Below are 16,031 nucleotides of genomic sequence, written 5' to 3'. Positions count from 1 at the left end.
TAAAGGATGGAAATGCAAACTAGATTGAAGTGTCAAAAATAAGCTATCACAGAAAGTATATTGGGCTCTTTTTACTGAAGCCTAGAGTTCATTTTCATCAAAAATACCCTGTGAGGTAAGTTGCTTTACCTGTAATAAAACAAGAAATGTTTATTCTGACAGGAAAAGTATGATGGGATACAGATAGCTGTGAGTTAAACTTGAATTTATGAAATGGAGAAGTTATGCTACTCCTTTTCTATAGAATTTGGACACGAACCTAAAAAAAATGTTCTTCCCTTGGATTTCTGACTATAAAACTCTTGTAGTGCTTTTATGTACAGGAATTTTCCCTACGTTATTATTCTTTTATCACCATAAATGTCTTTGTGAGATTGATAGAGCTGGAATTTTTCCAGGTGTAATATTTTTAATTATGTTTTTTTTCTAGTGAGGCATCATTGAAATTCCAACTCTTGCTGCAGTTTTCCTTGGCTGTAGTTATATGTATGTGTGGCTGTGAGTCACAGGTCATGGATCTGTTTAGTTCCTGTGCTGCCCGGGGTGTCTGTGAATGGGAGGTGGCGTTATTTCAGCTGGTGTTTGATTTCCAGTTGAAGTACACATGCATGCTTATGTTAGCTCGTGACGTGTATCTTTTCTTTCCTGAGATGCTGTCATGTCCTTTTGAGCACTCCCTGGCTTGCACAGTGTTGCGTGAGATATACACCAGTGGTCATTTTCTCAGCAGAAGCACCTCTGTGATGATGGTTATGGAGCCGTTGAGGTTAAGCAAGATCTGCCCCAGACTTTACAGGGTAGTGTGGTCTGTCCTTGAGTATGTGGTCACATTCCTCTTGCAACTTTGAGGACATGCAACTGATTGGGTTGGTTTTCATCATTGTGAGCATAATACAATCCCGTTATTGTCTATGAAGCTCATTTCCCTTAGCTCTCCATTGCAGTGTTTCCGGTTCTGATGTTTTACCTTGAGCTCAAAAAAATGTATGTTGCGCTTAAGAGTCTTATTAAATTAACTTTCTCATAAAATTGTTACCATATAGAGATCAATAAACTCTGAAGCAAAGCAGCCTAGTCCTTCACTTTCTTCTGTCTTTTCATATACTACTTTGTATGTGGAATTCAGTCTTGCAGGTTTTGTGATTAGCAGAGATTACAAATCAGGACTCAGGTCATTGGTACAATGCTGGTGGTGCTGGAGTGATCACTGAAATTGTAATGAGTAAAGATAACACCTTCAAATGCAAGTAGATCAATTTGCTGAATGTGACAGCAAATAAACAACACAGCTGTCTGCCAGATGGACATCGGAGAAATTCATGGAACTTGGGTGTGAATAGCAAATAATTTTGTTTCAGAATTTTATGAAAAATATATTTACTTATTGTCTATAAACATGTTTTAAAGGGAATTTAGTTGGCTTAAGGAGCTAAGGTCCTTGGTAGCAAGTAAATAGGAGCAAACAAATTGTCTTTCTGACTTTACGTACATTAGGTATGGTCAATGCTGTGCTCATAAAAAATTCAGGAGAACTTTAGCTCTCCAAGCAGCAGGGACTAGGTGTGATGGGATATGATAGTATGGACGTAGTGTTGATCTGCTTTGTGGACTGTTCATGTGTCAGGGAAGGAATCCGATGTATGGTATTTGTAGATTGTACTCCATAATTTCTTATTGGGACACTCAAGGGGTAAATGATCAAGTTGTAAGACAAGTTGATTGTGGACCATGAATCTTGTGGCATCTGTCCCAGATGGCTGTTATAGATGGGTGACACAATAGGTTTATTCTCTATGACTAATAGCCTATGTTTTGAATCCATGTGGAGCTCTAAAGAGCTTCTGTTCTTTTCAGAAAAAGTACATTCAGGTTGGGAGCATTAGGAATTCATAAGCTTTCAATTTTCAGAAATGTTAAGTGTGCATTTACTAGTTACTTTGCTTGAAATCTCAGTCTTCAGTTTGCATTACATGCATCCACATGTGGTCTTGTGTACTTTTTGCATAAAGCCATCCTGATCTGCTGAAGTATTTTATCTGCATAGACATGGTAAATGGTGAGATCAACCAGTATATCCAGTGTACAAAGACCATGTGAGAGTTTTTGGCGCTTTTCTGTCTGATTGATGGCACCTCCTGGAATGTATGTGAAGGCAGAGCATCAGAAGTGAAGTCTTATCTAATATGAGCTATTCATGCTTACTGAATAATTGAGTTATCTCCAGAAATGGATCCCAAATTGCTGACCGCCTTGGATAAAAATGGAATAACTATGGCAGGATAATTCCAGCTGCTTTGTGCTGGGCTATATTTGTTGTCCTTCTACTGGTTGTTGAGACTTCATGGAACATTCCTGGTGGTGGCAGACTCAGCAGGCAGGCACTAAATGAAGGTAAACATTCTAAGCTTGACACTGCTGCTAAGCTTGACACTCTGTCACCTTTCTGATTTGACACAGACCTGTCCTGGTATGTAGTGTTTCTATAATCGACACTGTTATGGTCTTGTGTGGCAGGGGTGAAGAATATGCAGCCTTATGTTCATTTCAAAGTGCCTGTTAGAGGATCATCTATATTTTTTGATGTCCTTCATTTTTTGTACAAGAAGGAGTTGAACCAACGCATTTCTTGGAGTGTAGGTACCAGTGCGAAAAAAAAATCACATTCATGCTATAGTCTGTGGTCTGCCATGTAGAAGATTGATTCAGGAAGCAAAGGCTTGTACTGCATGCAAATTCCAGAAAAAAAAATGTTCTTTTCAAGAAAAATGACCTTGAGCTTCAAGGACAAGCTGCCTTTGCTTGTACAAATTGTCATAGATTCATTATCTTCTGTGATGCTCTGGCAACTAATTCTGTTTCATCTGGCCCTCAGCTTTTTTTATGTTCATTGCTTCATTCCCTTGGTAAAAGCCATAGTTCTGTCATTTCTATCCTGGAACAGGACCAGTATTTCTTGTTGTAACTGCTGTTCTAATTAAGGACAGCTTTGCCTGTTTGTCATTGTGTTTCAGTTTCTTGAAAGGAAAAAAATATTTGAAATTTCTTAAGTGGATCCTGCATAAAAAACATTGGGACTTGTGAGTGCTAGTGAAAATGTGGGGATTTTTGTTTTGAATTTTTTTCCTGTGCATATTCTGTCTGAAGTATGGGGAAATGTGGGGAAAGAACCAGGTTGCTGTGAATGAGATGGGAAAGTTGGAGAACAATCTTCCTCAAAGGAATAAAAAGGTGTGTGACAAGGTTCTTGGAGCAATAGGACAGAAGAGACAGCCAAGCCCTGAAGGATGTAAGCACAGTGAGATTTTAGACTTATTCTATATGCTACCAGGATAAACTTAGTTTTATCAGTAGTGACTTCTGACAATGTACTGAATCTGCTCATAGGGCTTCAGATGACTAGAATCTTTGGGCTCTGGTGTGGTTGAATTGAAGAAGTACACTAATAGATTCTGAACAAGAACACTCTTTTCTTTTCCTTTTACAGGACTTCTTTTAAGGTACAGTTTTTTCTAATCCAATGCATCAAAATTTTTACCTGTTTTTATGCAAATTTGTTTTTTTATTGATGATTGGTGCTGGATTAATCTTAAATAAGTTCTTTAATGATGAAATGAGAGGAAGTTCTAGAGCTTCTGACTTTTAATAAATTTCAGGGTTCACCAATGGATTGCGTGTTAGACCCATAGACACACATGTTTTGAAAAGATCAATTATAACAAGCTTTTTGAGTTTGCATAATTGTGCTTGCCACAGCACTTTGAGTAAAAATAGCAAATGCTTTGTCCTTTTAAAGTATTCGGGGTTTCCTCTCTTGCTGTCTTTAACTTGTGTTTACTAAGTCATTCTAACTTTTTTCATTGAAGAATATAGGGAACATGGACTGTGTTAGGAGCTGCAGGCGGGGAGTGAAGCGGGACTCTGAACAGGAAAGGAGTACAGTGGACAGTGGAAAGCCTGCCTGCTCTGGCTCTTGTTCAGTGAAGTCAGGAGCAGGAAGACACCCCTGGACAAGAGACCTTTGTGATGGTAGTGGGGAGTCAAGGTGGCTCTGATGTGAAATAATTCATACAGTCTGGGTAAAAAGAAAATGAGTGAGGCACTGAAGAGAGGCTTTGGCAGGAGGGGTTGAATGTGGACAGAGAGGTTGTTAAACCCCACTGCTTAAGTACACTACTAGTGTTCGGGCCTTCTCCAGCGTGCACAGTCGAAGAAGGAGGTTCGTTTGATATCCAGAGGCCGACAAGTCTCTTAAGGGTGAAATCAAATGCAGGGTTTATTTTGGGCACAGCCAAAATAATTATCTAGATACTCATGTGCAGGGCCAAGGGAGCAACTTCCTGAAGCTGCAAAACTCAGAGTTCAGTCTGTTCAGATTATGATCTGATACCAAGGTCACAAAAACAGCAACTTGAATTTAATCCAACACACACACCACAAGTGCCATTAAACGGAGAGAGGAAACACAGTAAAATAAGTGAGAGGAGGGGAGAATAGAGAGAGGAGGGGAATAAGGGGGTCACCACTCCAATGAGCCACAGCATTTTCTCGGGAACACGTGGTCTCTCCAGCAGCTGCTTCTTCCAGGCCGCGTGATCCAGTCTGATCCGATCGGGATAGTGAGCGTGCCAAGTGCCTCCTTGCAAGTTCTTTTATAAGGCCAGTTTGTGCCCCGTTAGCATGTATGGGGTGGTCTTGCTGTGCGTGCGCAGAAGCTCCTTCAGGAGGGTGTGGGTGTTCCAAGCCAGTCAGGTGTGTGTGGAGGGGGAGACAGCACCTGCTGCTGAGGCAGTGGAGCTTTCTCCTATTGATCTGCAATACTTCTCTGCCTTTGGATTATCAAGTTCCCCATAGCATCTCACAGGATCATAGAATAGCTTGGGTTGGAAGGGACCTTAAAGATCATCTAGTTCCAACTCCCATGCGATAGGCAGGGACACCAAATATTAGATGAGCCTGCCCAAGGCCCCATCCAACCTGGCCATGAACACTTCCAGGGATGGGGCATCAACAGCTTCCCTGGGCAACCTGTTCCAGTGCCCCACCGCCCTCATCGTTAAGAAAATCATAGAATCATAGAATCACTAGATTGGAAAAGGCCTCTTAGGTCATCGAGTCCAACCATTTCTACCTGCCACTAAACCATGTCCTTGAATCTATGTCTAAACCTAGTGGTCTCATAGTGGGCTGCTGACAGGGTGTGTCTTATTTTTTCTGTGTCCATTTTGATGCTCAGTGGTCTGATTTGTGGAAACGTTGAGTGGTCCTAGCTCCTACTGAACTTGATGGGACCTCTACGTGGAGCCCTTCAAGAGTTTCAGCGGTGCAGTTAGCATTAGGCAGTAAAGTCAGGTTTAACGCTGGATGGTGTAGTAAGTCCTTGCAGCACACTGTTCTGCTGAAGGGTTAGGCTGAACCCCAGAGTCAGTAGTGGCGTGTGCTAACACAGCCTGGGCCAGCTGGTCAGGAGCTTCACTTCATGAAGAGTACCTAAACATCTCTGCAAGCTGCTAAGTAGCGCAGGGGAGATGTATCCATGATGTGCTTTATAGCAATTTTTAAATTCTCTGAAAGTCAAGACTTGAAAGTCTCAGTTAGGGCATCGAGAAGAACTGGAAGTGTTTTACTTCCATCTCTTTGCTTTCATTTCCCAGTTTTAAAGTGACAATAATACTGTTGTCTGATCTCACATGGGTCATTAGGAAAAGATAACTTGTTTATGTCTTCAAAATGGGATTTGAATGATGCATGGCAAATAAACCCATGGCTTCCCTCTGAAGAACAGACAGAATAATATGCAATTTAAAAGGAAAAGGAATAGCTTGTGGAGTGAGCACTAGCCATTCTGTGCCCTTGGTGAGACAGGTCATGAAAGGAAGTATTTTGGTCATGTAATTCTAGCCCTTATACACATGTGATCATCAAATTAGTGTTGTTTAGACAGGCTGAATTCAGGACTTTTATAATTGAATGCTTCAGTTTCCGACATTAACAGTTATCTTGCTGGACTGTGCATTTTAAGAGTAAAACGTACTTACTGCCATGTAATCTGAACAACACTGCCAGTCAAAGCCAGTCCTTTTTATTTTTCCCCAACTTTAATTACTTAGTGTTTTGTGTTGTTCTAGCCACACTTACTTTAGAATCATGGAGTCATAGAAGAGTTTGGGTTGAAAGGGACCTTAAAGATCATTTAGTTCCAACCCCCTGCCATGGAGGGTTTAGACATTTTACATGCATGGTAATCCCATTGGTGAGAACTAACATAGGAGCTGACATGTTAGTATTGCAGAGGAGAGCAGATCTGATGACTTACTGAATTATATATGGAGCTCCAGCACTAACATGCAGGACACCAGGAGGCTCACACAAGAAAGCTCGAGGGAGCTGAATGATCCAGAGTGCTTGATTTGTGATGGTGGTTGTTCAGATAAAAAAGAGGGGAGGCTATACGGATGGGTTTAATATGAAGATCACTAGCAAGCTTAAAGAAAACACAGCCTCTGTGCTGCTGTGTGATGAGCAAAGCCAGGAGAGTGGCAGTGACACTGAGCTGGGCTGGCTTTCTTGACCCTGCCTGAGAGTCCTGCCCTGCCTTAGCTGCTGCTTTCCTTGTAGTGCCCTGATATTGATAAGCTGGACGATGGAACAAGAATGGGCATTAAAACCTGAAGTCTTATGTCAGTTGAAGGATTTATATTTTCTCTCTAGATATCTCTAGTTTGGTCTTTTGGTGGTGTAATGCCAGGAGCGGAGCACCTGACGTGGTGCTGCACACACTGAAAGTGGCTGCATAGAGATGGGTAGAGTCTCAGAACCTGCCAGAAAGATAAACTGTACTGGGAAACCCACACTTTCCTTGTGTGAGAGGATGTCCAGCAAAATACATTAAAGCATTTCGGTCCTCTTTGCGGGGCTTCCTAGATCACCTTGAAAATCCAGAGTACCTAATACTTAATACTGTACATAATACTTAGTACTTAATACTGCTGCTTTTCTGGTAGAAGGCTCTGTTGGTTTGAAGACTAATCAAAGGTTATCGAAACTGGAGAAAACTGTCATATTTTCTTTCTTCCGGCTGTGTACATAGGAATCCCTCCTTACAATTACTTGGAGCAGCTGTGAATACCACCTTACAAATGGAGTGATTTGGTGGTGGTTGTGCATTTCCTGTAGAGTAGGAGAGTGGTACTGTGCAAACAATGTGAAAATGAGATCCAAAGCCCCTTGGTGATTCAGAAATAGTTTTTCCTTCTCACATTTCATTGCAAGGAAAGAATAAGCACTAAGAAACTCAGTGACAGCATGTGTTGCCCACTCTGTGTTGCGTGACAGGAACAAAGAATTTTATTCCTGCCTTTTTTAATGATTCACTCTGCAGAAGGAGAGGGTAGGCTGCCATGACATTTTCCTTCTGAAATGCTGTAGGCAATTGGTTTTCAGTTCCATTTGCTGACATTTATCACATAAAACATGGTTTGCTATAGTAGTTATTAAAACCTGTTGGAAATGGTGGATCAGGTGCTTATTTGCAAAAATGAGGCATAGTAGATGTGACCCTTGCCGTCCATGTAAGATCAGGAGGAATTACAGAGGTCAAATGGCTTCAAAGCTGCTTTTAGACAGTTTCTAGTTGTAGCTGGGTTCCTGAATCATCTTAAGAAAGGCTGTGGTCAGCTGGGCACTGTAGAAGAAAGAACTATCAAATTGTGGAAGATAACGTATATTGATATTTCTCTGGGACAGGCATGTCTCACCTGTGCAGTGTGGAGTATCCGAGCCCAGAAGAATGTAATTAAAGAGCTTTGAAAAAGTTAGATAGGGACAAGGAGATAGGCTGGATAAGTGAATGATGATGTGAGTGGAAAATTGTTTGGGCCACTGAACTAGTGTCTGGCTGTCAGTGGTGTCCATCTGCGATCAGCTTTTGGGCCAGTACATCATATGATGGGATGGAGCACACCATCTACAAGCATGCAAACAGTATCGAATTGGGCATAGTAGTGCCCGTGCTGGAGGGCGGCACTGCTGTTCTAGTGAACTGAGGTGGGCTGGAGAAATGAGCTAAGAGGAGCCTTGGGAAGCTCAGTAAAGGCTAGTGTAGAGGCCTGCATCTGGGGTGGGGCAGCCCCTTGCAGTAGTACAAGCAGAGCGCTAACTGTTTAACAAACCGCTATGCGAAAACAACCAACCCTGGGGGTCCGGTCTCTTCTCAAAGGTGCATTGGGATAGGAAAAGAGGCAACATGAGAAATCCTGGCCAGATGTAAGGGAAAAATTGCCATGAGGGTGGTCAAACACTGAAACTAGATCCTGGAGAAGGGGTGACGTCATGTGTGGTGTTGATGTTCAGGGCTTGCTGGACAGAGCCCTGAGCACGCTGTTTTCAGCAGGAGATTAGATTAGAGACCTCTAGAGGTCCCTTCCCACCTCCATTTTTCTACTTGGCAGCTGACGATGTTAGCACGAAACCAGCTTCTTCAACTGAGCTTGTCACCCAGCCGTGAGTCATTTCATTGTTGAACTCTGTATCCCATTTTACTTTCCCAGTGCCCCTTCGTGGGAAGGATGCTTTATAGTTTTATTACTCCAGACAGTTTTAGTGCTAAAATATTTCTTCAGATATTTTCTAAGCAAGGTGGCCTCCTCTGGCTGCAATTAGTGTCCATTTGGAAGAACTGGCAGCATTATATAGCAACACTAAGGAAAATCATTCTACTTCATGGGATTATTACTTTGATCTGAAAATTTCCCCAGGTTGCAATTTGTCACTAATATTTGTCACTAATATAAGCATATTTGTCACTAATATAAGCTAAACTTATCCATACAGAAAAAAAAAAAAAAAAGGAGTTAATAGAGCTGCAGTTCTGGTGTTGCTATTTTTCTGGAGTGAGTTATTACTTAGTACATTTTATTGACCAAGAATGTTACAGTTCTTGGTCTTTGAAAAATGATGCAGTGGTTTATCATGGACTCTGTAAATTATTGAAGTGTGTAGCAGGAATATCTTAGTCTCTTACACTGTAAGAAGGGAAGATGTCTCTGAAATACAGTACATATGTACTACACTGAAGTAGGAAATGCATTGTGTAGATTGACTGATCTGCACACTTGGTTGAGATTGCCAGTGTATAAAAACTGTAAGATGATACTAAGTTTCGCTGCTGCTTTTCTGCTTTTGCTTGTTTTATGCCATACTTAACATAATTTGAATGCTGTGACATACTATAGTATAATTCTACCTGAGACAATGCAGCTGGAATGAATAAGCTGGAGAGACAGGGCTGAGGTGCTTTGACGATGGTTGGCCATGGATGATTTTTTTGTGTGGAAGTGCTAACAAACCCCGTGGTGGGAGCAAGCTGCCCCAGCTCCAGTGATGCTTTGAGCCAGCACAGGGAGGCTAGGCACGCTCATGTGCTTGCACAAATGTACAAGCATCAGATGTGGTTCTAAGCTGAACGATGACATTCCCGCTTGTCTGCTGGAGCTGATGTGCAGAGGCGTGTGTGGTGTAAGAGGTGTGTCTTGTCTCACCTTTGTATTGAAATAACCTGGTCATGCTGCCTCTTAAGGTTGGTAGGAGACTTCAGAGTGAAAGTTGCTGACTTGCTGCCATTCATTGATGTTAGAGTCTTGAAAGGGTCTCATTGGTCCAGCCTAGTGGATCTTAACTGAGCTATTGGGCCATGAAGGAACAAATGAAATCTAAGGGAACAATCTTAAAGTGAGGAGCTTTAAAAGTCATAACCCATCTCTTGAATTGTGCCTTGAAGTAGCCACTAGAGAGTGCAGAGTGTCTTTGCTACTGGAGTCATTACTGTTGATGTTTCCATTCGAAAGAAACCAGTTATCAGCTGTTAACCAAAAAAGGACTTTTGGCTTGTTACTCTTCTCTTGCACCAAAATATGGCTGTAGATGGAGGCTGATCCTGAAGTACCTCAGAGCTGAGATGATCTTGTGATCCCTCACTAGAACCTCTGTTGTCCTGCATCCACCACTGCGTCAAAGACACTTCAGACGCCTGGAAGGTCAAGCAGAATATGACCACTGCCTTCTCCAGCCTCGTGCAAACTACAGCTACATTCATATGTTGCAGTATCTTTGCTCACAACTGCACTGTTACTGGAAAGCTGAACTGAATGAAAATCTGTTTTTAAAGGTGAGAATGCAGCTAAGATTGTGAGGAGACCAATACAGCCTTTTTTATAACCTTCTAAAATTGATCTTTGTGTGCATTTGGCCCATGATGTTAACTTGGCTCTATTGGCAGGTATTTTTTTTTTAAATAGCTGAAGAACTAAATAATTTTTTAAATAGCCAAGGATTTTGTTATGAAATCATCTGATATTCATGATTTGCAAGTGGTTTTGGATCTGCAGTTCTTTTTAAATATGTTTTGTCACTTAATTTAAAGGACTGTGTTAAGAGACTAGCAAGAGAAATGAATTGACATAAGGGAGACTGTAGCAGGCTTAAGATTAGTGGTTTCTCTAGTCAATAATGCATATTTTAAAATATATGAAAATACCTGCATGCATGACAGGCTATGACGGCTTGTCAAAGAAGAGCTAGGCTGGGTGAAATTGTATTCATATCAAGTTGGCAAGCCTAGACCAATTTGCATATTGAATAGCTTTTAAATTTCATTGTTTAACTAACATATGAACATCTATGATAATTCTATGTGCTCTTGGGTCTCCAGTGGTGGAAGCCACTCTTCTTTGTCTTTCTTTTTCTCTTGTGGAGTTCCTGGATTTTCTTTCATGCATTTTTTTTTTTTTTTTTTTTTTTTAGTACATAGGGGTTGTATTTCTGGTGCTGTGGATTCTGTAAAAGCCAGTCCTAGTCCTGATGTACACTTGATGGTACCCCAGGAGTGCTGGGGGCACCGTCCCAGGCTGTCCCTCCCTGATGAGCTGGGGAAGCCCTGCACATCACTGCTCAGGCACCCATGGGGACGTCTGCAGGAGGAAGGCCGTTCACTTGAGCCTCCAGGCCCCTGTTCTTGCAGAGAGAATGTGGGGAGGGAAAAGGAGACTTGCGAGTATTACATGGCCTTTGGGACTGATAGCCTGTGGTGTACTTCACTGAGAACAGATGAACCTAAATGGAAATTCTACTCCCCCCAGAGTTTAAGACATCACTTGGATACTTACAGAAACCAGTAGTAGCATCAGTGTAGCATCAATACGAATTACTTGCTCCTGATTTCTATGTACATTTTTGTGGTAAAACAGGGAAGTATATAGAGGGGAGGGAAACCCTGAGTATGCATAATGCTTTGTTCTGTGTACAGAAACAGTCTGAGTAAAAGCAGATAAATAACAGTCTTTTTTTTGACATTGGCTACTTGGGGTTCTGGTTGGCAGTACCAGATGCACCATCAGTACCACCTAAGTTTTTAACTAGTGGTCTTGTCGCGATTGGGCTGCAGTGTTTCTGCTGGTCCATCTGAACCCTCAGCAACATTTCTCAGAGAGAGAAATTACTTCAGTGGATCTGGATTCCCATCCCTGGAGGTGTTCAAGGCCAGGTTGGATGAGGCCTTGGGCAGCCTGCTTTAGTGGGATGTCCCTGCACATCATCCCTGATGATCTTTAAGGTCCCTTCCAACCCTAACTATTCTATGATTCTATCTTTGTTTACCCTGTGGCTAGGGCCTGCTTTTTGCTCTTACTGGTTTCTGCTCTTCAGCTGCACACTTCACCAGTGTGACTTTCTAGTTTTCAGGCCTATTTATTTTTGCATCAGCTTTGAAGGGATATATCAAGCCAGCTTTGCTTCTGAAGAAATCACAATGTGGAGCTGAATCTTGGAATACCATACAGAATCACACAGAATCACACAGAATCACAAGGTTGGAAAGGACCCATTGGATCATCGAGTCCAACCATTCCTAACACTCCCTAAACCATGTCCCTAAGCACTTCATCCACCCGTTCCTTAAACACCTCCAGGGAAGGCGACTCGACCACCTCCCTGGGCAGCCTGTTCCAGTGCCTAATGACTCTTACCATGTCCACCTACAGTATTGGTTTCTGTCCCAGTGGGAGATATTTATGATATAAAGATTTTCTCTGTTTTTTTTTGTGAAATGATGTCAAAACATAGCTCTTTGAAATTTCAATTTGGGCAGTAATGTGCCATTTTAAACCAAATGTCATCCACCTAACAGCCTGCCTGCTGAGACACTGTCATTAGTCAAGATTTGCGTGGTTTTTTTGGTAAGAGGGTTTTGTGTGGGGAGCAGAGATGAGCTGTACTGTAATTTGTTTGGTTGTGTAATTTGTGCTGAGTTACATCTCTAAAGCCTTAATCGTAAATCACTTAAATTACTTAAATCCTTAAATTACTTCTAGCAATGTAAACTTTTTCATGAGTGTTGGCCTCTTTTTTGCATTTTTTTTGAAGGAACTTCTCCATGTATCTTCTCTCCTGCAGTTGATAGATACTCAGAACTAGTATTCAGAGTACCAAAATCCAGCTGAATAAAGCCATTCCCTATTAAACAAATACAAATATGAAACAGTCTATTGATACTTTCCCGATATAAGCCAACCCTGTCTCAAGCCCCTAGTCACACTTCAGAGATGTTGGCATTTGGAGTGAAGTCTGCCATAATCTGGAGTCCAATGCAAATGTTCTGTCTACAGATGTATGAATATGTGATGAATCATCAGTATTTTCCTCTGAGCCAAGAAACATAATTTATTGCTGAAAGACTGTTTTTTTGTCTGTCTAACAATAGGATAATTTTCTGAATATTTAGGCAGAGCAATTTTTGATTAAAATACTTTTGACACTGATATGGTAGTTGGATTATGATCTGTGAGCATCAGAGATTAAATACTTGTTTTGCGGAGCTCTGGAACTAAGCCTGTGAAAAGGTGCATTATGCTGCAAATTATTAAATACTGATTTCTGCAACTACCAATGTATTTAGCAACATACTGTTAAATAGTATGGAAAAGATTAATAATTTAGCAGAAAAAGTAATTACAAACGTTTAAATAATGATTTTGCTGCAAGTTTAGATTTGTGGATACTAAAGACAACTCAACTTTGGCCTCTTGTTGGGCATGCAAAACTACCTAGATGATGTTGTCACATAAGACTTTGCAGCTGAGGTTCCTGAAGCTCATTGAGCTGAGTTGGATGTGGAAAGTTCGGCTGCGGAGATCACAGCTGCGTGTCATAGGAAGCAAGGTGTGTTCTCTGCAGAGATTACATCCTTCTGCATCACTCTGAGGTCTCAAGGCAGCCAACTCTGAAACAGCTCAGTTTAGCACAGTTTAGCCTCTATAGCAGCACTGTTTGCCCCAGTGATTGTTTCTTTACAATGGTTTAGCGAAGTTGTTACTGCAAAGTGTTTGATCTTGGCATTTGTTATGGAGTTACCTCTCCACAGAGATTAGCAATTTGAATTTGTCATCACTTTTTCTCTCATTGTAAGTATTTTAGAGCAATAACTTCTTCTGGAAGAATGAAAGAAATAGATTTCATTCTCTTAATTTTGTGTGGACAGAAAGACAATTTTCATATGTCCCCAAGTATTGGTTAGTTAGTGAGTCATGTTTTTTACTTGCTGCTTCACTTTGTTCACGAGACAAAATTAACGCTCTTCTGCAGATGTTAGTCCTTAAATTTCACTAGAAGGCATGACAACATCTGGGTCCTTAAGTCAGTGGAAACGAGCAGGCAGCTTTATTTGCAGCTTGTGAATGGCTCATATTTTGAGCGGTTTGTGTAGCAGCAGAAGTGGAACCTCTCCAGTGACACTAAGATTAAAGATCTTAGTGATTGTCTAAGCCCCTGAATGTTAAAAAAGCTATATGCCACTTGCTTTCACACCACAACTGAGAGGATATGTTTCTGAAACTTCATCAACAGATCATTTACAGGTTTGGAGTTAACTGCCCTTAATAACAACCAAGGCTTTCTGAGCAGTATCCCTAATCTGTTTCTGAAACTTCATCAACAGATCATTTACACTAAAATTACACTAAGATTAAAGATCTTAATGTCACACAGATGACTGTGTTGTTACCAAGATTTTTTTTTGAAGGCTTAAAATGAAAAGTTCCCCAATCCAACATTCTGCCTCCTTTAGCTGTCATGAGGCATGTTCATACTGCAATCACACGCTAGTCATGACCGCATTACAAAGCTACTTTAAAATCAAGTAACTTAGCTGTTGCCTGAATATTTAATCAACTTTTTGACTGAGTTTTATTGCCAGCATCAAGTCCCATAATGTAAGCCATTTGTGCTGTAGATGTGCCTATGAAAAATGGAGAAAAGGAAAAAGAAGAGAGAAACCCATTCTTCCACCTTCCGTACACCAGCTGAGCTTGAAACAAGCAGAGTCGTTTGAGTGTAATGCATAGCATCAGTTGTGTGAACAAATGTGAAATAATTGTATTTTGGATCCAGCAGTGCTTTAGAGCAAACTGCTCATAATTTCCAGCAGTTACTCTTGCAAATTGTGCTCCTTTCTTTCATTTCTTTAACTTCAAGTTATATATAAATATTTAGTCCTGGAATGTATCTTTCTCCATATAGGTATGTGCAATACATGCATGTTATGTGAATATTTATGGAATATTTATAATTTGCAGAGCAAGAACATAACCTCTGTCCTCCGAGTGCTTTCAGGGGAACGGAAGGTTTCCTTGTGCAATGTGTCAGACATTTTATAAAATACATAACATATTTAGAATAAGTTCTTCCACACTGTTTTGGAGCATCAGAGATCATCTCAGTTTGAGTGATCTGAATAAGGGATGAAAGGTTTTGGATGAGGAGGCAGAGAGAACTGGAGATACTGGAGTTCTGAGTTTTCTGCAGGTATGGGAGCAGGATGGGAAGGACTAGTGGAGGGGAGAGATTCCTGTCTCTTGCAGTTGGGGTCACTACTGCTGAGTATGATACCCAGTCAAAGCCCAGCTGTGTAAGTTTTAGGTAAGAGAAGGCTGTACATAGCCTGGAAGAGAAGGTGACACTTAGACCTTACAGCCTTGATGAATGTGAGTGAATGAAAGATGAAAATAAAAACAAAACAGTTTCTCTTGGAGAAATACAGCTTATTTTGGTAGTGAAGAAACGCAGAAGATTTGAAGATGGTCATGCACCTCGACCGTACTTATATCAGAATTACGGCCCTTTGATCCCTCAGTACAATATGGAAACTCACATTTATGTATGTAAAAGCTGAGGGTGTTTGTACATTTGGGAACAGGAATAATTCAGTGATGCTGGGAAGGGTGTTTCACATTGTGTTTCTGGAGTCGGTGTAAGTGTTCTTGTAAAGTAACCCACTGTTGTCCCAGGTGCCAATGGCACTCTTTTATAACTTAGACCAAACGTGCATTTCATTTAGTTCACAAGTGACCAATGTGACCTAATTTTCTTTGCTTTGTTTCCTTTTCTCTAGCTGTTACAGATTCTGGAGTCTGAAACCAGGCAACTAGAAGCCTTTCTGGAGTGGAAGCAACTTGAACCAGTTTATTGGCAGTGGATGGTAATCATTCGAACTAATTTCAAGGGGTGCAGCTTTCTTGGTTCTGACAAATAGCTGACTGCTTCCAAAGCTGCCTTCCCACAAAATAAATGCTGCAAATAAACTGCTTTACAGTACTTGAAAAGGGGGAAAAGCCTTTGGTAAAGGAAGGAATATTTTCATAGCTCTCCTTCATCCCTCTGCTTTTCTCTCTGAGTAAGACTCACCCAGCTAGACTGAGGAATTGGAAGGCAGAGTGGTGGAATTCCATACAGTTAACAGAAATTAAAGTGTCTGATCTTCATATCTTTAATGTTTTTTAAATGTAGCAATTGTACACTTTGTTAAAATTAAATGGCTTTTCAGAAGAGAGCCTCTAAGCTTTATTATAGCTTTGAGAATAGCTAATTTGCAAGCAGTTGATATTGGAAACAACTTCATTTTTTCCAGCCAAATAATGTGTTGAAATTGCTGATTTCCCCTTGAACTGTGTTGAACGATCATAAGGAAATCAATAAGCCTTTCCCTG

The 16,031-nt window shown here is 40.9% G+C and overlaps 1 protein-coding gene across 6 annotated transcripts in view; it reads left to right on the top strand.

The window, feature by feature from the left end:
- Nucleotides 1-16,031, top strand: part of TEDC1 (tubulin epsilon and delta complex 1) — a 103,141-nt gene that overhangs the window by 37,508 nt on the left and 49,602 nt on the right. For 5 of the 6 annotated variants that reach the window (XM_054072536.1, XM_054072537.1, XM_054072534.1 and 2 more), the window contains one exon: nucleotides 15,437-15,523. The exons of the other annotated variant lie outside the window; for it this stretch is intronic. In XM_054072536.1, coding sequence (XP_053928511.1) covers nucleotides 15,437-15,523 — 87 coding nt within the window. The remainder of the gene's footprint in view (nucleotides 1-15,436; nucleotides 15,524-16,031) is intronic. 6 annotated transcript variants of the gene reach the window in all.

Source organism: Cuculus canorus, chromosome 8, assembly GCF_017976375.1.
Source record: "Cuculus canorus isolate bCucCan1 chromosome 8, bCucCan1.pri, whole genome shotgun sequence".
NCBI lineage: Eukaryota > Metazoa > Chordata > Aves > Cuculiformes > Cuculidae > Cuculus > Cuculus canorus.
Note: the sequence above shows the minus strand (reverse complement) of the source record. Positions and strands in the feature narration are given on the sequence as shown.